Genomic DNA, 23,932 nt, shown 5'->3' on the forward strand with positions numbered 1-23,932 from the left:
CCTGTAGCCTTTAACCTCTGAGCCTCCTGTCTCCACCCTCTGAGTGCTTACTCCCATGTATCACCACTGCTAGGTTTCTATGCAGTGCTGAGGAGTGAACTCTGGCAAGCACTTGGCTGAGCTACAACCCCAGCCCTAAGTCTATCTTTATAAAAGCTGTTGTAGGCAGCTGGAGGGATGGCACAGTTAAGAGGACAAACTGCTTTGCTGAGGACCTGAGTTCCATTCTCTGAATCAAATCAGGCAGCTCACAACTGCTTATAACTCCAGCTCCAGGGTGGTCTGCCATCTCTGGACTCCACAGGCACCTGCACTTGCCTGCATATATTCACACATAGCAACTAAAAATAATACAAATGATTTTTTAATAAATAAATAAATAAATAAATAAATAAATAAATAAAATAAGAGTTGTTGTAAGAATTAGGAATAATTTTCCAGGTAGTGGTGAAATACACCTTTAATCCCAGGCAGAGACAGGTGGATCTCTGTGAATTCGAGGCCAGCCTGTTCTACAGAGGGAGTTCAGGGCTAGACAAAAAGAACCTGTCTTACCCACCACCCTTACCACAAAAAGGAAAAAAGAAAGAGGAAGAGAGAGAGAGAGAGAGAGGGAGAGAGAGAGGGAGAGGATGAGAGAGAAAGACAGATAGACAGACAGACAGACAGACATGCAGACATGACGGGAACCCTGAGTTTGCTCTTGGCACAGAGATAACAAACTAAAGCCTGGCTGGAGGGACAAAGCCTCAGGGATGGGATGGCCACTCTGTCTCAGAAAGGGTGGCTGATCAAAGAATGGGTGATGGTAAGGGTGAACAGTTTCCTTTCAAGTGTCAAAGAGAGCATATTTTGGTTTTTATGGTTCCTGTCACTACACAAACCTTGCCATCCATGTTAAAGTAGTCACAGGCAAATGACCAAACAGTGCCATGTCCCAAACACATGAATGCCCATAAATAGACACTGAAGTTTGAATTTCATATAACTTTTATGTTATGAAATGTTATTTGATTTTTTAAAAAGCGATAAAAATTCGAGAACTGGGCCGAGGTACAGCTCAGTGAGTAGAGGGCTTTCCCAGCATGCAGGAAGCCCTGGGTTCTATCCTCAATAAGACATACATAAACTGGGTGTGTCAGCAATCTTGGCACTTCAGATCAAAAGTTCAAGGCTGGCCAGGTGTGGTTACACACACCCTAAACCCAGCGCTTGGGAGGCAGAAGCAGATGGTTTCTAGTTTGATGTCAGTCTGGTGAAGAGTTCCAGGCCAGTCAGGGCTATACAGTGAGATCCTACCTCAAAAATAAAATAAGAAATACAGAGTCATTCCGTCATCATGGCTACATGGAAAGCTTGGAACCAGTCTGGGTTACCTGAAAGCTTTTCTTTAAAAATGTACAATTTGAGGCCTGAGTTGCGGCTCAGTGTTTGTCTACTATGCTTGAGGGCTTGGGTTCAATCCTTACAGAAAACAACAAATAAAAACCACTCTCAGGAGCTGAACAGATTCTCCGTGGTTAAGAGCACGTTCTGGCCAGGCAGTGGTGGCGCACGCCTTTAATCCCACCACTTGGGAGGCAGAAGCAGGCGGATTTCTGAGTTTGAGAGTTCGAGGCTAGCCTGGTCTACAGAGTGAGTTCCAGGACAGCCAGGGCTACACAGAGAAACCCTGTCTCGAAAAACCAAAAAAAAAAAAAAAAAAAAAAAAAAGAGCACGTTCTGCTCTTGCAGATGAACTGTGGTCAGGTCCTGGCACTCCTGGACTCCGAAGCCTCTGCCCTCAGCAGATGCTCATACACATACACGTAAGAAATTAAAAATTAGCCAAGCGTGGTGGTGCACACATGTGATCCTAGCATTTGGGAGGCAAAGGCGAGTGGACCTCTGAGTTAGAGGCCAACCTGATTTACAGAGTGAGTTCTAGGACAGCCAAGGCTACACAGAGAAACTCTATCTTGAACCACCCCCTCACCATGAACCAAACAAACAACTCAACAACCCCTCCCCTCAAACAGCATTCTTACTTAGCTCTAGGGCAGTTCTCAACCTTCCTAACACTGCGATCCTTTAGTACAGCTCCTCATGCTGTGGTGACCCCAACCAGAACAGTATTCTCATTGCTACTTCATAACTGTAATTATGCTTCTTTATGAGTCATAATGTAAACATCTGTGTTTTCCGATGGCTTTAGGCAACCCCTGTGAAAGAGCTGGTCGACCCCTAAAGGGGTCGAGGTCCACAGGCTGAGACCACTGCTCTAGTGCTACTGTAGGAAAACAAACTGGGTTTAACCGGGATTGAGCCTGTCAGGTAGTTGGCTAGATAGGGACAGGAGGGGCCCTGACTCCTCCTCCTAACCCACCCCTTCTCCTCCTCTCCTCTCTCCAACTCCTAGCAGGACCTTACACAAGTGCTTGCTCACATAGTCACTGTGAGTCTCTCACTGCCACACAGGTCATGCCCTGTATTCCCTGAACTCAAGCAATCAGACATATGTCTTGGTGCCTAGTTTTGAAGTCATTTCCAGAACAATTCTAAAATAATGCTCCACACGGCCTCTCCCCAGATAGAGTCCCAGTGTCTAGGCAGGATAGTCAGGGTATTCCCAGGGCCTTCCTACACTTTCTGTTTGTTACATGACTCAGGACCCAGGAGAACAGAACGTCCAGCCTAGAGAGCTACTCGCCACAGCACGCTGGTCCTCAGTGAGTCTCAGTTCCTACCTCCTTGCCTGTGTTCTCTCCCTTCACTGGAAAGGTCTAGTTCCTTTTCTGGCTTCCGAGACTCTTGCTTTAATTCAAGTCTTCCAATCTCCCAGGTCCTCCATAACCTCTCTGTGTCCACACAACAGCGCCCTTCTCTAAAAGCCAGTATTATGTACCTTTGCCACGCACCTGACACTTCACTTATACTAGTAGTTATCCTCTCATGAATATGTACTAACAACTTTACCAACAGAAACTGTAAAACCATCCCTGAGGGATAAGAACAGGGACCGTCTTCATCAAAAGGTCCATCACAGTGGTAAGAGATAAGAGCAGAATCTCACTCTTCAGTTGCCACAGCGGCTGACACTGCTGTAAGAGACAGCAGCAAGCAATGGAATGCCCTCTCACTCCCTGCCCTGCTCCCAACTGAATTCCTGCACATGGCCAATTCAGTCCTCCACTGGCTGTTTCCCCCTCAAGGGCCTCTCCCTGACTAGTCCTGAGCCCTGGGTCCCAGTGTGGCAGACCTCGGCCGTCCCAGCCCCCTGGGCCACCAGCCTCTGAATCTGGGAGATCTGCACTCATGGATTTAGCCAACCATAGACTGAAAAATATCTACAACTTAAACAAAAGTGCCTGTGCTGAACGTGTGCAGAACTGCCTATTAATCCCTACACGACATCTAAAGTGTCTCGGCTGTATCAATACGTCGTGAGCACACAGGGGGAGGTCAGCAGCGAGATGGCTCAGCGACAGATGCTGTCAACATCAATCATTAGGACACATGTAAAAGTGGAAGAAAATAAACCCACAAAGTTGACCTCTGACCACCACATGTGCTTACACACAAATAAATGTTTTAAATATTTAAAGTATATACAAGAATATACACAGGCCACATGTAAACACTGCAATCCCTTTACATATGCTTAAGAAGAAGTAGTGTTTCCAGAAATAATTCCCAGCAAAGAGACACCACCTTTTCTTTAAAATACAAGATACAATTAAGATGAAATAATTTTCATTATATTTACTGAATTAAATGAATGAATGGCTGCTTCTTATCTAAACTTAAATTGCAAGACAGCAGGGACCATAACTATCTTGTTCACTGACAACCTCAGAGACTAGCCTTGTGAAGAAGTGGCACTCACTCCATTTATATTTTTAATGAATGAATGAAACAAACCCAGCAAGTCTTACTGCTAGCAAAGTAGTGACGGACTCTTAAGTGGTGGGCTGGGGAGATGTTTCAGTGGGTGAGTGTTTGCTCTGCTGTGCAGTTGAGAAGACCAGTGTTCAGATTCTGGAACCAAATAAAAGCCACATGGCCACTGGAGAGGGGCAGGGCACCATAATCTCAGGACTCTGGAGGCAGACACAGGATTACCAGGGGAAGACAGCTAGCTAAACAAGCTGGACTCAGTGCATTCCAGCTTCATTGAGAGATGCTGCCTCAGTAAAGTGTAGAGTGAAGGAAGATACTGGACATCAACTTTGGGCACGTGCACACACACGTGCACTTACACACATGTGGATATACATGGACAGCATACCCCACCATACACATACATATAAAAACCCCAAGACTATCGTGCAGGAATGGAAGTTCTGAGTAGAATGTTAGCTGGGTCAAATGCAGCAAATACGACTAATTGCTAAGCCATCGGTCTCCCTGTCACAGCGCTAGTGTGGGGACAACAGGGCCGTGGCCAGAACGTGAGCATTCAGCCAACTATGCTTTCAGGAAAACTTGGCAGATTAGAAAGGGAGTCAGGCCAAGGACAGAAAGTGAGGAAAGCACCCAGACTGGAAAGGTACTGAAAGGTAGGGAGGACAGAAGTCAGTTATGGTAGGTGGGCGGGACTCAGGAGAATGACTGAGGCAGGAGGACTGATACAAGTTCAAATTCAAGGCCAGCCTGGGCTATATGGCAAAAATCCTATCAAAAAAAGAAAGGAAGAGAGAAAGAAAGAATGCAAGCAGGCAAGAAAGAAAGAAAAAAGTAAAAAGTAAAAAAAGTGGTGTTAGGTACTAGATGCCTTTTCTCCCAACAATAAACTGAATAAATGATCAACTTCTCACTTCATCTGGAAATAATAAATGGACATCACCATTGAGTATCTTTCAAAATTATTTTACAGCTGCTATGAATTTCACACAAAAGGAAATCTAAACCTCCTCAAATGGGATCAGAGCAGGAAATTGAAAAAAAATTTGCAGTGTCGTCATGGCTACAAAGGAGCGATATTACAACGTATATTACGTACCTTTAAATAAGAAGAAAAGTCAGCATTTATGGATTTGAAGAACTGTGTTCCAGAATTATACTGTTTGGTGCAAACAACAACAACGACGACAACAACAACAATAGTGGCCTTTGCTGTCAAGGAGGAGAATGAGGACAGGCAGGAACATGGTCACAGCAGCTGCACAGATATGGTTACTGAGCACACTAGGGCAATATGCAAACACAGGACTTGAGGCTTGGGCTACAGCGAGCTTATCTATGGAGGAGATGCCCAGCTGAATGCAAAGACTTCAGGGAAAGGTCACACACAAGTAGACTGCTTGTCAAATGAATGACACTATCTGTCATAGGAACATGATGTCACTAGAGAGTCCACTGGACAGGAAGAAAACTTGTTTTTCAAAGAACCTTAAAATGCTAAAACTGACTTCAGTTTTCCCACGTGGCCTCAGACAGTTGTGGGGGACTCTGCTAAAGAGCACAGGGAGGCCTGGGTGAGTTGGCTGAGCACTGAGCGTAACGCTGCGAATGTCCAGGAGGCATGAGCACGGCTGAGATCTGCAGAGTGTTCTGAAGGGTTCTAAAACAGAACCATCTAATGAAGATGATCACAGAGTTCAGGCGACAGGGGCAAAGGAGGACAGGTGCAGATGAGCCCAGGCAGAAAAGAACTTCAGATGACAAAGTTCCTCAAAGTCAGAGCGGAAAAAAGCCTAAACTTCTGCTGGAAGAAAAAGGGAGGCAGAGAGAACACAATTCTACACAGGACAACAGAGAGGAGCTCTGCGCCCAGAGCAGACGAACACTCATAAATAAATGACTGGCTGGTGGTTACAGCTACAGAACCCACTTTCCTGACTGAGGGTGCCGGTGCAAGCCTTTGATCCCAGCACTCAGAAGGCAGATGCAGAAGCAGGAAGATTGCCCTAACTTTGAAATTAGCCTGGTCTAGATGGCAAGTTTCAGGCTAGCGATGGCTGTACTATAGCAAGATCCTATCTCAAAACAGGAGAAACAAAAAGACCAACAACAACAACAACAACAACAAAAAAAAACTCAGGGGGAAAACATCAAACTCTGTCCTTTCTTTTCTGTCACTTGTGACATCCTGTCCCTTTTCCCCATAGCAAAACTGCTCCCCGTAATAGCACTGATTTCTTCTATTCCAAACGGACAACCAAAACTCTCAAATCACTAGTCTAAGTGCTCTGAATAATCCCCTTTCTTCAATGCCTACCAGAGCCTAATTCATTAGTCTGTCACGTTCGAAGGCTGTGTTGACACCTCATCCCTCCACCTGTGCAGAACTAAGGACACCCACTTGCTCTTTCATTTCTCAGCCCTGTTATCAGCCAACAAGCCTATGTCTCGAGTACCACCTTTATAAACTGGTGTGTTATCATAAAAAGCACTGACTTCAGCATCAGACAGTCCTCGATTCAAGTCTCAGTTTTACTACCTGAAAGGTGGATACTTCTATTTGCAGGTGTGTGCTCATGGGGTATGTGTGTATGAGTGTGTGTCCACGTGTGAGTGAGCATGCACACGACAGAGGCTGACATCAGGTATTGTCCTCTATCTTGCTCTATCTTATTTATTTACAGACAGAGTCTTACTATGTATCCCAGGCTAGCCTCAAATTCAGAGATTTGCTGGCTTCTGCCTCTAAGTGCTGGGATTAAAGGCGTGTGCCACCCACCAGGCCTCCAAGTTATTTTTTGAGACAGCATTTCTCATTGAATCTAGAGTTCTCAGACTCTATAGGCAGAGAACACTTAGGATTCTCTGCCGCCTAGCACTGGGATATGACAGCTAGTTGTTTCTATGCTTCAGTTTTTTTCCTCTGTAAAATGTGAACTAACAGTGTCTATTTTATAGTTGTTAAAAGGGTAAAATACAGACATATTTAAGCCCTCACTTTAGCAGTAGGATACTAGTCCCCCAAAGGTCCACCATGGGAGTAACTTTCGGTGGCCTGGTACAAGGAAATTAAAGAAGCCAAGAATGAGGGCAAAAGATTACTTGTGACAAGGATTGGTGTTCACCGACTTCTGCTTGGGGGACCATAAACACCCTCATTTTATAACACAGTTAAAAGCTTGGTCTGATGGGTGATCTGAAGATATGGAAAGGAAATTCCAGTACAACACTCGCTATTCTAGAGTGAGTACAAAGCCATCCAGAACAACTTAGGAAGAATATACACATATGTATATGAAAAAAAAAAGTTTTAAAGAGGAACTAGAGAGATGGCTAAGTAGTTAGGAGAACTGACTGCTCTTCCAGAGGAGCCAGGTTCAATTCCCAGCACCTACACAGTGGCTTTCAATAGGCTGTCTCTAGTTACAGGAGATCAGGTGTCTTCTGCCTCCCCATGAGCCAGACATAAACATACATGCAGACAAAATACTCATATATACAAATAAACTTAAATAAAAAAAAAAAAAAGATAACTGGAGGTATAGCTTCGTGGTAGAGCCCTGGCCTAGCATTATCTGACCCTGGGCTCAATTCCCAACTCCCCCCAAACAAAACCCAAAAAAGCATACAAACAGCCCATCAGTTACAGTGATGTCAATATGAAAGTTCAGCTTACTAGATCTGGTTATCAAGAGTCTGTGAGCTCTCCTAGAACCCAATCACATCCCCCACCTCCACTGTCCCCTTTTAAGACAAAGCTTCAAACTAGCCTTGAACTATGTAGACCAGGCTGGCTTTGACAGACTCTGCCTCCTCAGTGCTGGGATTCAAAGACGCCTGCCTCCAAACATAATTTACAGCTTGTCTCAAGGAGAACATGCTTCCCAAAACTGTTTCTAGCAAAGAAGCCTCGACTTGTTTAACCTTTCTGAAACTGGAGATGACCTCTGAACCTTTGGGAACAGGTGAGAAAAAAAAAAAAAAGAGGACATACAACCAAACTGGTCTACCAGACATGCCTGATGTCTGAGGCAGATGCTGATGTACAGTTCACAGCATCTAAATCTCATTGAATCTTCACAGAACGACACAGTAGGATATTTTTATTTCTACTTTACAAATGAGGAAGGAGAGCAGTCTGTCTGGGTCTGCAGAGCTAGTATACACTAGAACACAAAGATGAGACCAAAGCTGAAATCATCTTTCAAAGAAACCATTCTTGGAAAAAAGCTTGATTTAAATAAGGAAAGAGCACTACAATTCAAGTACTCTCTCCCTCTATTACAAGAACAAGATGCCAGCAGTACCTAACACAGTCCACATAAAATATCAGCTTAAGATCCGGAACTCTTACGGTACCACCTTTAAAAACCTGTGTGACATAAAACCAACATGTCTCTCTGCCAGGCCAGAGGGCCCCTGTGATGGGACAGAAAGACAAGCAACACACATGCTAACATGGAGGAGACACGCTGATAAACTGGCTTCACTTGGTGGCCCAGGGAACTAACATTCTGCTCTGAACTCCAACAGGGCCACAGGAAGCCACCAGCCTTCCCCTGCTGTTCTCCAAGCTCCAGAGAACTGCACTGTACTCAGTACTGACGTCTGGCAAAAGCTGGCTAAGTCAAACCTTGGAGGGACATGAATGGATCGTCGGCCCTACACTCAAAGTCAGTGACAGGCTCTTCCATCCTACTTCTCAATGGCAATCCTGTGGGAGCTCAACAGGGAGCTGTGAAGAAATTAACCATGGTGTGCAGTGGAAGGTGGGTGGCTCCCCTCCAGTGCAGCCGAATTCCCTGGCATCTGAGCGCACGGCCCCACTCCCCGAGGACTGCCACTGAGGAACAAGCCTGGAATCAGTCATAAAACAAAGGGCAAACTGTCAAAAGGCTCTGGACACCAGGGTCAAACCCCCTTCCATTTGTTTTGCTTCCTTTTGTTTTCTTGGGACAGGCTTTCTCCTTGTAACTCAGCGAGCCTGGAAAGTACCATGTAGCCCAGTCCAGCCTCAAACTCATGGCAAGCTTCTGCTTTAGCCTCAAGGGGCTGGCATTATGGGCACAAGGCATGCCACTTCTAACCCATTTATTCCCACTTACAATCTGTCAGGCTAAGAAAAATCAGCTAGGTGTGGTGGCTCACACCTTTCATCCCAGTACTTGGGAGGCTGAGACAAACAGAATCTTTATGAGTTTGAGGCCAACCTGGTCTACACAGCAAGCTCGAGGACAGCCAGAATTACAGAGACAGACCTTGTCTCAAAAAACAAACTAACAAAAAAGCCCACAAAACCAAACAAAAAAAACTTTTTTGTTTTTTTGTTTTTCTCGAGACAGGGTTTTTCTATGTAGTCCTGGCTGTCCTGGAACTCACTCTGTAGACCAGGCTAGCCTTGAACTCTTGAACTCAGAAATCTGCCTGCCTCTGCCTCCCAAGTGCTGGGATTAAAGGTGTACGCCACCACCGCCGGGCTCCAAACAAAAATTTTAATCTAAAATTAAAAAAAAAAAAAAAAAAAAGGAGGAGGAGGACTAGGCAAGAGAAAGATGTCTTTCCTCCTTTTGGAATGCTTCCGGAGGCAATCCAATCTCTGCAATACCTAGGAGCAAAATTCAGAGAACACTACACCTGCTTCTTGCAAGAAAGGCCCTTCTTTCCCAGTCGGTGGTTGGTTTCCTTTGGTGTGCAGTTGGCTTACTGGTTGCTTTATTATTTTTTGTTTCATTATGCTTGGAATATTTAGGGCATCACGGAGAATCTCTGGCCTACGAGCCCTCCTGACTATTCAGCAGCAAAGAGGGGAAGGTTGGTAACAGCAAAGGATGCTTTATGTTCCCCACTGTGGTCCTGACAGAGGAGGTAAGCAGGACAGTTCCTAGCAGGTTTTCTGGAAAAACAGAGATGCAAGAAAGTTTGGGGAACCACGGACCACTCGAACCCATCAGAGGAACAGCTGCTTAGCAACCTGGAGGGGAAAGCCCTCAAGTATATGGGTAGTGTTTGAACACAAAGGCAATGTTTTGACGGAACCTCTCAAAGCTACCATTCAGCAGAGAGACAGCAGTAAGGCTGAGAACCCATTTTGTGAAGGAAGAGTCAGGTTGCCGAGAGGTCCTGTGGTAGGAAGAGAATGGTATATGTGGCAAGGTTCTGGTTGGCTTGGTTTTTGCGCAAGACAAGCATGATGAAAAATAATAATAAAGCAATCAATGAAGCCAACTGCATACCACAGGAGACAAAGGAATGATCTCGGAGAAACAGGAAAGTCAGGCTAACATCTGACTCAGAAGCTAAGTTGCTTAGGAAGCCAAGAAGACTGAGGAGTTACCAAAGGGCTCCATTTCTCAAGGGTAGGATCTGCGAATGCCGTGCAGCACAAAAGGCCAGGCTTAAAACAGGTTCCAGGGACAAGAGTGGTTAAAGATCATGCAGCTGTTATCATCGGTAAACACTAGCCTCCTCGGGCTGACTAAGTGGATTTGGAAGCCAAAATAAAAGCACTGTCAATCACTGACTGAGGTAAGAGTGCACTTCTGGAAGACAAGCCTGAATGTTTGGCCTCCAGAGACTAGGGCCACGGCTGTGTTCCTTCTTGATCCCCATCGCAGCCCCAAACCTACTGAGCCCGATGCTAGTTTACAAACTGACCCAATGGTTCTTGTCTCTAATCTCAGACCTCAAGAGACTGCTGCGAGTCTGAGGCCATCCCTAGACTGTAGGATAAGGACCCAACTCAAAGAAGTCTAGCTTATAGAATCTTCTACCTAGATCTCATGCGTAAGATGTTAAAACTGAAGAGAAGAACCTATACGATGATACATAGTCACTGGCAAAAAGTTCATAGCATCCTTGATCCTGCCCTGTTCGTGATTAAATGGCCTGAAGAAACCATTGGGGGCAAGCCAGGCCTGCAAACAGAAGCAACTAATTGGTAAGGAGCTCAAAACAGGAAAGGGACAGCTAATATCAGATTGCATAATCCCTCTCTCCCTCCCATCTTCTTTTCTGCCTAGGTCAGCATTTCAAAAAAAAAAAAAAAAAGGGGGGGGCTCTACCAATCCCCTGGAAAATGTTTTATAGCATTAGTTTATAGCATTTAGAAAATTCTTTCTTTTCTTCTTTCTTAGTTATTACCAAATCAAATGTCCTGATAAGTTCTGAAGCAGTATGGGTCCGCTTAACATTTCTCAAACATGCGCTCGTCATGAACACTCATACAGTAATCATTAATCGAAGGTGGCCTAAGGCTGGGTCCTAAACTATGTCCAAACTGTTGAGGTTTTAATTAATTAACTTATTAATTAATTAGTTTAGAGACAGGGTCTCACTATGTAGTCCTAGCTGGTCTGATCTCCATATGCCTCTGCCTCACAGAGCTGGGACTAAAGGCATCAGCCACCACACCCAGCTCAAACTTTCTAAACTTAAAAGTGTCGATGCCACTGGGCAGTGGTGGCGCACGCCTTTAATCCCAGCACTTGGGAGGCAGAGGCAGGCGGATTTCTGAGTTTGAGGCCAGCCTGGTCTACAGAGTGAGTTCCAGGACAGCCAGGACTACACAGAGAAACCCTGTCTCGAAAACAAACAAACAAACAAACAAACAAAAAAGTGTTAATGCCCGTGAGCAACTACAATCTCAAAGCTTCCAAGTGTCAAACTTTAAAAACAAAACAAAAACTTCCCACTTCCTGCTTCCCGTTCTCTCATCCCAGCTCCCTTCTCCCTCATTCAAACGCTCTGCATCCTGGGCTCACCCGAAGCCAGTTCAAAACGTGAGCGGCAGCCGAGCAGGAGACAGAGTCTTCTCTGGCTCCTCAGTCCCTCTTCAGGTCACACAGGAAGTCACAGAATGGCACATTCCACCCACCCCCTTGACTACTGTTCTATCTCTCTGTGTCCCCTCTCCTCCCCCCGTCTCTCTCTGTCCGTGTCTGTCTGTCTGTCTGTCTGTCTATCTCTTTCTCTCTCTCCAGACCCTAGCATCTCCCTTGTTCACATTGCTGCCCCACAGGGATTGAGATCTGTCATTTCCTTGAGATCTGCCATTTCCTTGAGATCTGTCATTTCCTTGACTTCAGACCTACATTTCCAGTAGGTCTAACCTTCTGTTCCTTATTCCCAAGGGCTACACATTCAATACACGCCAAACAAACTTACTCATTTCCTCACCAAACTTCTCTCCTCTTGACCCAATTCTTGCTAACAGTCAGATTCACTCACCATTAAGATGGAGGAGGTAGCCTGAGCATAACTGAGTTATCCACCATGGTAGGCTCTTCACCCACTCATCAACCAACAGCAACACAACACATTGAGGGGAAAAAAAGCTTTGTTTGAGAAGGATCTCACTGTGTTGTTGCCCTGAGTGGCCTTGAACTCAGAGATCAACTTGCCTCTGCCTCCTGAGTGGAGGATGCAAGATGTATTCCGTCACACCTAGTCAGTCCTAGATGAATCTTTCAAGGACTTAAACTAAAAATCTAAGATTGACTTTGACTCAAGACACCTTATGCAAATTCCAAGAGCATACCAAGTTTCTCCAGTCTTAGATTTTTCTCCTTCATCAGTTAAACACAACTCAAGTGTCTTCTAGCAGGCCATTAAGTCCTGGATTTCTTTGCCTCCCAGCTCCCCGCCCGCTGCACTCCTCCTAAAATGCTACTGCTTTTTTTTTTTTTTTTAGAAACAGGGTCTCACTATATAATTTTGGCTGTCCTGGAACTCTGTAGACCAGGCTGGCCTCAGACTCATACTACCTGCTTCTGCCTACCAAGTGCTAGGACTAAAGGTGCACACCATTAATTGTGTTACTCCTGGCTTCCAAATCCTCAAGTCTGACACTCCTCTCAGGGAGCCCTCACTGCTTTCTAGATGGGATCTCTGCTATCTTTCCATCCGCATGCCCTGCTACTCTCTGGATTCTAGTCCAAGGGTTGACAAACTACAGCCAGTTACGTCTTTTCTGGCTAGCATGTACATTTACATCTTATCTTTTTGTTTTACGGTGGTGTCAGGAATGGGACCCAGGGCCTTGTAGCATAATATCCTGACTGAGCCCCACCCCCAGCCCACTTATGCACTGTCTATGACTGATACTGTGCTATAATGGAAGAGTTGACTGGTTGTAACAGAGATCACGTAAGACTACGTGATCTTACAGACGTAAGGACAAGAAAGTTCACTACTTAGCTCTTTGCAGAAAAGTGCACTGGCCATGTGTGGTGTATGCCTATAATCCCAGCACGAGGGGAACAGGAGGATCAACACTGTGAAAGAGCCTGGGGTGCACATCAAGACTGTTTAAAACACAAAAAAACATATATGCATTAAGTCTGTTTTAAGGGGGATAGCTGGCTGCTTCCTGAAAGGAACCTCTGCTTTCTACCTCCCTTTCTGTTGACGTATTTCTCTCAGAAATCCTCATGCCCTGCTTTTTTCATAACTAAACACATTTTTAAGACCACCTTGAAGCCTTGCCTGACCACACAGCTCCCAAATACGGTGCTGGCACCCTTCGAGTCCACCACTTTGATCTTCACACTACAGCCATCAAATCACCATCACCTGCAGTGCCTTGTTCCACACACATTTGTGAGGCCAGCGCATGTCTGTAATCCTGGCACCGGAAAGGCAGGAGATCTGGAGTTCAAGGTCAACCTTAACCACACAGCAAGCTGGAAGCCAGCCTGGGATACATGAGACATCTCAGAAAGAACAGCAGCAGCAACAGTCAGCTGAAGGCAGGTGAACCCCCACGAGCTTACATACTGGGTTGAAACCAACAAGAAAGGTCAGTATGGAGACACTCCAAAGGGTTACAAGCCTGTCTACCCGCGCCAGCACACAACTTGACAGCTGTACCCACAATCCAGGGGTCTCTATCCAAACTCTGCGGACGTCTGGGGTAAGTATTTGTCCTGTATATTAGAAAATGTCTACCAGCATCTTTAGCCTCTACCTAGGGATTCCAGTTAGCACCTCCCATTGTGACAATCAAATGTCTCCTGAAGGGAGAATTGCCCTTGGCCGAGAACCACTCTTCTAGAGGTTTCCAAGCACAAGCCAACAGTGAGATGTTGATAATAAAACACAGATGACGGAGTCATTGTAGTTCAGTGTCCAGATGAAGAGAGAGATAAGAGCCACACGATTGGCCAGGCTGACTCACTCTTGGGAGATTATGCTCAACTTTGGATTTTAAAAGGACTTTGGAAAACTGGAATTCCTTCAGTTAAAGGCAGCCAAACTGAGGAGAGGCTGGGAGGAAATGCCATCAGAAAGACTTCTGAGTGTAGAAGACCAGCTTGTACCAAAAACCATGACGGGACTTTAAGTATGTGAGGTTGCCCCACAGAAGAATGGTTCTCAGGACACGACTGGGCCAGAGCAGTACACGAGGGTAGCCTTTAGTCCTGTGCGAGCAAACGCTTCTCAGCTATCAGAGCGGGACGACAAACGCACTGGACTGAGCCATAAAAGCCTGCACTCCTACCATTCTGGATGTGTTCAAGCACAGACCCAAGGACAGCATCAGCAAGGCTACAGAGATTGCTTTGGCCACTGGGAGGGAGGACATGATAATTCTTCCTAAGGTATTTACAGCTCTGAGGTATTTATTTACTTATCCATTTATTTGCGGTACTAAAGCTCAATCCCCCGTGTATGGTAGGCAAGGCATCCCACCCTTCACTAAAGCCTTACCGCTGAGATTCTAAGGTTAAAAAGGAAAAGACAAATGTCACGAGTAAGTCATTTGTACAAGCTGTATATAATTTCAAGCCTTCATTCCATCAAAAAATTAAGCCTATTTCTGCTTGGCGGAACCTGACATTAGTCCTCAGCACTGTAACTGCCAGTGAACTGGTTTTTTTCAAATTAACTTGCACTAGTTCCTGGATGATGTTTACCATTCACTATCTTTGAGCCATATCATTTATTTCATTCAAATGCAAAACTACAATCTTTACAGTTTCCAAGCTATCCTGAAAGGCATTACGTCATCCATAGTTCCTGAACAAGAATGTGACAACCTTTAGCTAACGTGATCTCATTTGTGGTTTCTTGCCTGAATTCTAAAAATTTCCCTTTACTAACCATTAAATACTCACTAAACTAACAAAACATATTCCTACAGGCATCTCCAAAACAAATCGCTTATAGCCAGTTCTAGTTATCACACACAAATGTAGTCACTTGGCTATCAGAGAAGCCACACTGTCATTTTCGCAGTAGAAACATGAATTCACTTTGGTGAAATTTCTACTTTATTTATGATTTAGAGAGGAAAATCTGAGATATTACAATGTAGTATTCCTCAATTACAATGTGGCCATACAATCCGAAAGTTCTAGAAAGCAGTCACAACAAAACAGGAAGCGGCTGTGTAGTTGACAGACTACGGAAGGCTCTAAACCCAGGAGCTCCTTCAACCCCCAGTTAAAACTGCCAGCGCGCTGTGGAAGGAGCTGCCCCAAAGCCACAGTGGGCCCTCATCCACGGTTTTACTTACTTCTTTCCGTTTTGTTTCTGGACATTCCGACTGCAGAGTAAGAGTTGCACCTTCAATGTTTCTTGGCATGGGCGTGGAACCAGGGTTTATAGTCAAATGAATCTGGTCTGGGGAGATGATGTGTTGTACGTAACCCTGGGACATTGCCTCCTGATCTATTAGGAAGCCCTCTTCACCTTCCACCAGAAAAGGCAAGTGTTCTCCACACTGTCCATCGTCTTCGTCATCCTCCAAAGTGCCAGGGTCCTGTTCTATAAGAACAGTGGTCCTATCATAAACAGTTCCAGATGAGGAAGGCACCAGTCCGTTGTCATCCACAAACCTGAGCATCTTGTCATGCGGGGTTAGGTCATCTTCCTCTCCCTTAAAGAAGATGATGTTGTCGTCTGGACTGTGTTCCCCCATGGTTCACTTCTGCTCAGCCCAATTGTGAGAAATGAAAAGGTAATGGCCTTTCTGCAACAGATAACACCAGAGTTAGAACCACAGCACAAGACCCACCTACGTCCTAAAGTGATCCTTAGGGATCATTTTCCCTCATTTTAGAAAGTAAACCAAAGTGCTAATCCCAGACCTTGGGAGGCAGAGGCAGGCAGACCTCTGTGAGTTCAAGGCCAGCAATGTCTACATATCAAGTGCCAGGCCAACCAAAGTTAGTGGTAAGACCCTGTTCCAAAACAAAAAGACAGAGAACATCCAGGCCTAGAGATGGGGATGAGTGCCTTTAACCCCAGCACCTGAGAGGTAGAGTAAGCTGGATCTCACCGAGTTCCAGTTGAACCAGAGATATACAGTGAAACTCACACACACATACACACATACACACACGGGGAGGGGGGAGGGGGGCAAACCAAAGCAAAAATAAATAAATCATCTTCCTTGGGAATACTTAAAATCTGACACAATCAGTCACTGTTAAGGAAAAAAGCAAATCCTCCCCCCAAAAATTCCAAGTTAGCATTTACAAGACCTTCTGCATGTGATTTACTGTCACATACTTTAAAGATGGGTCCATGCAGCCAATGAAGATAAAGGAGCAAACAGGTGACTGCTTAAAGCAAGAGTCGCTATAAACCTTAAGTGTGGCACTCCCATCCGAATGCCCCCCTCCCAATCACACTGTGAGGCAGTACACAGTCTCAAGTATTTGGTGGTGCAGAAACAACACTCTGAACATAATCACCTACAAATCCTACTTTTGCTCTTTACTGCTTGGGCAATCTATTTATGCCTGTCTTTCTACAGTGGGACCAGTGGTTCCTGTTTCATACAGAAAGAGAAACTGCAGGTAAAGTACAATCCTGTCAAACAGTAGAAAGAGGGTGGCTTCCTTCTGTCGTTTCTAGAACACATGGGGTGGAGGGGATAAACCCTAATAAGGAAAAGCCAATGCAAATCACTTTAATTATTTATATCCTAAAACATGATATGGACCAGAGAGTATGCTTGTTCAGAGAGACTAGGCTTTCTGGTCCGAAAGGCAGTCCCTAACATAAGCAATACTGACACGAGGAGCTAAGGAAATATCAGCAAAATGAATGACAGACATGCAGATAGTCTCTTTTTGAAGGCAGTCTCTTGAGGAAATTACCAAATTTGAAGCTTTCATGGTCTGGAATGGGGATTCCTCCTTCACCCGAAAACACACAGGTTCTACACACAGGGTTCTATGTGGGTTTGGCAGACACAAAAGGAGCATTTAAAATAACCAGAACATCACTTAGTTATCAACCTGGTTCTGCACTTTCTCTTTTGCTCCGAGTCAGCAAGTGAGCCTTTACTAGCCAGAGTGACAAGAAAGCGAGGTAGTTACCAGACACAGGTCAAGGGATCTAATCTGAGAGGAACCAGCCCGAACCTTGCTTACGCAACCCCAGAAACACACGTTTCTCTGTATCTGAGAGGAGAGATAAGAGTCTCCGGTGGGCTGCCCCGGCACCTTCGGCGGTAACGCAGAGACCAACTTTCCGTAACAAGACCAGGAGGTGTGAGGGTGGCCGAGGACTGCAAACCGAGCACCCCTGAGAGACTGGCAGGAGGACCCTGACCGGGAAAGCACCCGTAGTCCAGGGCTACATAGAAAAACCCCGAGGCAGTCTGGGGGCTACGAGCTGGGCGAAGAGGGGCAGGGTCCGGGTCTCCATGGAAACAGAGAAGGGGGGCTGGATACCCATCCCCATGGAAACGGAGGAGGGGTGGGGTCCCACGGGTGAGTAGAATGAAGTCTCAACCGGGAATGGCTTCGGCAGGGAGCCCAAGTCCCGCACCCCCCGGGTAGTTCCAGCCCCAGCAGAGTCCTTCTTCTGCTTTTACCTCCGCGGCTCCCGGCAACGGCGGCAGCGGCAGCTTCTCCCCTCCCCAGCGGCACCATGATTGCCCCCACCTGTCCCTAGCGTCACTTCCGCTTCCGCTTTCCGGAGGAAGGAGAGGCCGGCGGATCCCTGCGCCCGCTACTGCTCGTGATTGGCTTCGGCTCTCCAGGGCTGAGACCGCGCCTCTAACCAGCAGGCTGTGGGCGGAGCGAGCAGAGTCTGGCGCTCCCGTGCCGCACGGGGAAGCTGACCGTAGGGAGCAGGCTGTCTCAGGCGCGGGAGAATACGCGACATCAGCTGTGAAATCGAGGTGTTCTCAGCTCCAGCTGCGTCCACAGCTGCAGCAGGAAGAATGCAGTCAGCTGCCACCTTCCAGATGCGTAGGGCAGCCCGCGGCATCCCTCTTCTCGCCTCACTGTACGCATAGAGGCCCCCGGGGCCCGAACGCTGAGCAGAGCGCTCCAGACGCTTCCCGTTCTCACGCTCCGGCCGGAGCTAGCGGTTCCAACCTTAGGAGGGTTTTTGCTCCAGGGAGGGTCAGCGCCACCTACTGGCCAGTCCCCTGTCAGCTCTTAACACTCATCCTACCGACCCTCGCAACCACTAGCTGGTAGCAATATTTCAAAGCCCAAGAAAAGATTTTTTTCTCCTTGTGCTTCTACTATATTCTTGTAAACGTAATTATTAGACCCTCACATAAGCTACTGCTTATTTACCCCATGAACGACTTCTCTAGAACGTTTAAGTTGGAGCAGTGCCCTTATAGGCTAGATCAGGGTTCAGGCCCAAACTGTGCCATTACCTGAGTAAGGTTGAGTAAGTGACTCTCACGCACCAGAATGCCACATGTCCCGTTGGTCCCAGACCAGCTACTCTGCTCTTAAGCCACAAAGAACTAGCTGCCAGGAACTACCATCTTTTGAGAGACGGGAATGGGGGAAGAGAAGACCAATGGTTAAGACCACCTAACTGCTCTGACCTGAGAGTTCTTTCGAAACCAGAACCCACATTGGGTGGCTCACAACTGCCTGTAATTCCAGCTTCACAGGGATCTGAGCCTCTGGCCTCTCCTAGCACATTCACACATGCATGTAACACCACTACCACCGCCACACATACACATAACTAAAAAAAGAAAAGAAACATAGTCACCACTGTTAAAAATACATTTATCATCAAAATATATTACATATATGAGAGGTGATGCACTATATACAGTTAGGAGGACTGGATAGCCTACAAAATCCCACTTGTTTCACCAGAACCTCCTTTCTTCAGTGCTTTTAGGGGCGACTGAGAGGGCTTGGAATTGAGTAGAAAGGGGACAGTTGCCCTATGCATGTACATGTCCTCAGCTTGGACAGTGGAACCATCTGGGATGGCTAAAAGTTGTTTATCCAGGAACATCTAAGCAGAGTCCTGCTGTCCAACCCATTATCCTTCAGGGACCAAGTATCTGACCATGAGCTGCTCAACACGGGACATGGGAAACGGGCTGAATGCATGACCTGGAGGCAGGTTGAATAAGGCAAAGTACAGTTACTTAAAACTTTTTAAAAAAAAATGAGCAGAGATATATTTGTGTTAAATAACTAAAGTTGAACACGGAACGTCAGTTCTATTAGGGTGGATTTCCCCCATGTCTTCACAAGTCAGCATGAGTATGCTAGCCAACAGCATGGGCAAGGGGCAGGTCTAGGCTCAAGAAACAGGTAGCTGCCGTTCTTCCAGCTGGCCTCAGACCATCTTAAGGCAGTTCTTGAGCTGAAACAGGTGGAGCTGACAATTGTGGCTAGCTTGAGGAAAACAGGAGAAGAGTATTGAGGCTCAGAGCGGACCACAGAGGAACTGGTGAATAAACTCTTGGGCTTTCTTCTTCTCCGCCATGTCAAGCTTTTGGTGAGGAGCTGGATTTCGGAGCAGTAAGCTGCCAAATATACTAGCTGTGCATGGGAGAAACAGAAAATACCATTTAGTAACTAGGACACTAGGTTGGCTAGGAGAGGGAACAGACTACCTCAAGAACTCTTTTTCTTTTGAAAGGCAGGACCTGGCTGCCTCAAACTCAGGAGCCCCACCTGTCGCTTCCTCCTGAGACCTGGGATTAAAGGCATGCACCACTACGTCTAGGTATTTTCTTCTTGAAAACACAAACAGCTGGGTGTGGTGGCACATGTCTATATTCCTACCAACTCTTCAGTTCCAGGCCAGGCAGAGCTATACAGTGAGAGGCTGCCTCAGAAATAAAGAGGGGATGGGGAGCCGGCTCATGGAGTTAAGTGCTTGCTATGCAAACATGATGGAAGACCTGAGTGCAGATCTCTAGCACCCACTTAAATGCCAGCACACTGGCATATACCTGTAATCCCAGTGAAGTGGAGGGAGAGAGAGGTGGCTCCTGGGGCCTTGCCAACCAGCTAGTTTAGCCAAAACAAGGAACTAACACATGGGCCTTGCACATGGTAGATAAGTCTTCTACTACTAAGTCATACTTCGAGCCCCCAAACAAATTATTTGCATATAAACTTTGCCCAAAATAAGGGATGGTGGTACATATGCAGCACTCAGGATGCCAAGACCAGAGGATCCTGAGTCCAAGGCCAGGAGAGTGAGTTTGAGGCCAGCTTCAGCAATATAACTTGACTGCCTTTTAAAAGTTAAAAACAAAACAAAACAAACAAACAAAAACAACTTCCTCGGAGATTGGGGGGCGGGGGGGGGGGGGGGAAGCAAGACAGGACCGAAGGGAAGGTGAGTATTAATTCAGCTTCCTTTCTCCGTGATTCTGTACAGATGTTTGTCTGACAGTCACTTACCTAAAATATTCTCATCCAAATGATTTTTTGCTGAATTTTTCAGCAATTCTTGCAAAAACGCCATCAAGTAGTTGAAGACATTTTGGTGGAAAGTGGGGAGAGTAGAAATGACCTGGAAGAGGGAGAAGGTGGGGTTTGTGGCTTCACTCACTTGACAAGGTCCCCGTTGTATTCGAGGAACTGAGAACGTCTTATGAATGTGAGTGAGAATGCACACAGAGCCGATCACTCACCACTCGGCATAAGTATCCAAAGGGAACAAGGGTCAAATGCTATACGAATTTACAAGTCACACTTCTAAAACTAAAAACTCAGACTTAAGAGAATGAAGACGTTCTAGCTGGGTCTTGAATATAAGACTTGTAGCATCGAGGATTAGGGTGTTAGAGGCAAAGAAGGCAAGAGAAAGCAAAATGTTAAGTAGGAAGAGCACGAGCTGCCAAAGTTGGCAGGAATCTACAGCTACACAGACATTAGGCTTGGGAGGGTTATCCAGGCCAGAATCCAACGAATTGCCCATATCTGCACGACAGAATCATCTGGGAGCTGGAGCTGGGAGAAGGTAGGTTCCCAGATATTCAGTTGAAATGGCTATAAGTGAAGGCACTGGAACTGTACTGCTGGCAACTACTCTACATGAGCCTGTCAATCATGGAGCTGGGTGTGGTGATGAACACTGGTGATCCCAGGACTTGGGAGGCTGAGGCAGGAGGATGGTGAATTGGATCAATCTAGGCCATACTGAGTTTCAGGTCAGGATGAGTCACTGGGAGAGACCTAGTCTTAGAGGAAAAGAGAGAGAGGGAGAGAGAGAGGGGGAGGAAGGGAGGGAAGAAGGGAGGGAAGAAAGGGAAAGAGGAAGAGAGGGAAGGAAGGAGGGAGGGAGGAAGGAAGGAAAGAAGGGAAAGAAAAGTCATTAAGCAGCAGTGAGAAAGAGGTAAGTATGGTTTTGTCCCACAGGATGACACCTCTAAATTCACAATCTAACTGTAGTATGGAAAATGGATGGAGAGGGAGCAAGAGCACAGGGCACTGCCCCAAGTAAGCAGAGCAATGATGGGAGAGAACAGAGAAGTAATGGATCAGTGGGACTGGGCACGTGGGAGGTGAGGAGAGGGAGGAATCAGAAATGACTCAAGTTTCAGGGTTGAGTCACTGGAACTAAGGGTGATGCTATTAAAAGCAGCAGGCACATGAGAGGAAGAGCAGGTTTGAGAAGGAATGATGCTCATCTTCCAAGTCACTGCATGAGAGAGGCTGTCACACTGTTCTGCCAGGCTTCATGTGCCCAGGACGAGCTCGTGTGCACTCGGAAACTGAGCGCTTCCCCTCACCTGTTTGCTTGCTGGGTAATTGCCAGAACACTCCAGGCAACTATGGTAGGCACTGTAACAGATGACAGGCTCTGGCAGGCTCTCTAGGAAAAGCAGCAAGGCTTCGGCCACAGAATGGTTGTTAGCGCCTTTGGCCCCATGTTAAGGAACAGGTGACATTGTTGCCTAGGGTAGGAGGCGGCCCAGGGGCAAGCATGTGCCAGAAGTGATGCCTACTCAGTCAGGCTCTACTCAGAGCTAGGATGCCAGCCCACATCTCAAAGGGACTATGCTGTTGGTCACGTGACCCTGGCTCTCCTGAGCTCCTGCTACACTAACTGTTTACAGATGTAATGTCTTCTCTGGACAGGTGCTGAATGAGTAGAACCTGTTAGCTGAGGTTACAATAATAGACCCTGGGCTTTGAGATATTCTTCTCTCTTTTAAAAATTCTCATATTCCCACATGCACATACACATTTCTGAAGGATACAGAGGTGATCAATCATTCCAGTATCTAAACAGTCCCTTATGTGCTCAAACTCTGGCCTCAGGCCTGGCTGCTGAAACAGATCTTCCTACAAAGGGGAGAAAGACACAAAACAATAATTTTCTCAGAAAACCGAGAAACCCATATGTCACCCATATCATCTGAGTACAGAATGCAGCTGTGTAGTAAGACAATGTCACTGAGGCTGTGGTTACCATAGGCCATTAGGCATGTGTTATACGGCTACAGGTAGGCCACACTACACAGGACAAGATCCAGAATAAGAGAAAACTCATGCAGAGCTGTGTCCTGAGGTGTTATACATGCCGTGGATAAGATGGAAAAGCTACTTTGATCCTCAGCCAAAATAAACAACAACAAAATGAGATTCGGAAAGCTAAAAAGAACTCTCAGCCAGGCAGTGGTGGCTCACACCTTTAATCCCAGCACTTGGGAGGCAGAGACAGGTGGATCTCTGAGTTCGAGGCTAGCCTGGTGTACAGATTGAGTTCCAGGACAGCCAGGGCTACACAGAGAAACCCTGTCTCGAAAAACCAAAAAAAAAAAAAAAAAAAAAAGATCTCTCAGGTCTATGTAAATATATGCAAATAAAAAGATATCAGTAAACATCATTTCCATTAGTCTCAAGATACTTTGGATTCATTTGTTTCTTAAAGCAACACAATACTACAACATAATTTTGTATGTATGCATGTACATATGTACATATGTACGTATGTATGAGTGCTCAGTTGCATGTGCAGCTGCATGCCAGAAGAGGGCATCAGATCCCTTTATAGATGGTCATAAGTCACCATGTGGGTACTGGGAATTGAACTCAGGACCTCTGGTAGAGCAGCCAGTGCTCTTAACTACTGAGCCATCTCTCCAGCCCCAATGTAACTATTAATAACAACATTATATGTATTGCTCACAAGTTACATTTGAAAGATCCACACAGAAAACAGATTTCTTATGAAAGTGAACTCGGGCTTAGGAATATAACTCATTGGTACATTCTTTTAGTAGAGAGCTGAGGCCCAGGGTTCCAACAATATCAGGGTTAAAATAATCATAATCATAATAAAGTATACATACATAGACAACATATTTTAAAAATTCAATTTTTAAAAGATAATCCCCCCCACTATTGTGTATTACTCGACTTTCATGGTATCTGTTTCCTCCAAAGGATGCTACAAGGGTTAAATGAAGCAAACAGATAAACAGAACACAGTTTGGGATACTGCAAAATCAGTGAGGGGGAGGGGGAGGGGGCGGTGGGGCAGACTCCAACATGTGACAAGGCCCAGGCACGATGGCACACACCTACGGTCCTAGCACACAGGAGGCTGAGGCAAGAGGATCATGAGTTCAAAGCTAGTCTTTGGGCTAGTTTGCCATTAGCCTGGGCTATGTAGTGAACTACTATCTCAAAAACATAAATAATTGGGAAATAATGCTCAGTTGTTAGAGAACTTGCCTAGCATGCTTAAAGGTGAGTTCAAACCCAGCACTACATAACCAAGTGAGGCGGGCACAGCTGTAATCTGATCACAGACCAAGTGAGGCAGGCACAGCTGTAATCTCATCATAGACCAAGTG

The 23,932-nt window shown here is 46.0% G+C and overlaps 2 protein-coding genes across 3 annotated transcripts in view; both read right to left on the reverse strand.

Annotated features, from left to right (window-relative positions):
- The window catches only part of Mtf1 (metal regulatory transcription factor 1), a 46,471-nt gene extending 28,685 nt beyond the window's left edge, over positions 1 to 17,786 (reverse strand). For both annotated transcript variants that reach the window (XM_028790099.1, XM_028790098.1), the window contains exons 1-2: positions 17,711 to 17,786; positions 15,398 to 15,853 (exon numbers count right to left, since the gene is read on the reverse strand). In XM_028790099.1, the coding sequence (XP_028645932.1) occupies positions 15,398 to 15,802 (405 nt within the window). In that variant the 5' untranslated portion in view covers positions 15,803 to 15,853; positions 17,711 to 17,786. The remainder of the gene's footprint in view (positions 1 to 15,397; positions 15,854 to 17,710) is intronic.
- A 1,075-nt stretch (positions 17,787 to 18,861) lies between these two features.
- Inpp5b (inositol polyphosphate-5-phosphatase B) overlaps positions 18,862 to 23,932 on the reverse strand; it is a 63,753-nt gene continuing 58,682 nt past the window's right edge. Inside the window, 4 exon segments of the mRNA XM_028790120.1 lie at positions 18,862 to 19,652; positions 20,526 to 20,637; positions 21,860 to 21,987; positions 22,331 to 22,415. Coding sequence (XP_028645953.1) covers positions 19,537 to 19,652; positions 20,526 to 20,637; positions 21,860 to 21,987; positions 22,331 to 22,415 — 441 coding nt within the window. The 3' untranslated portion in view covers positions 18,862 to 19,536.

Source organism: Grammomys surdaster, unplaced genomic scaffold (assembly GCF_004785775.1).
Source record: "Grammomys surdaster isolate TR1022 unplaced genomic scaffold, NIH_TR_1.0 125863, whole genome shotgun sequence".
In the NCBI taxonomy this organism is placed as follows: domain Eukaryota; kingdom Metazoa; phylum Chordata; class Mammalia; order Rodentia; family Muridae; genus Grammomys; species Grammomys surdaster.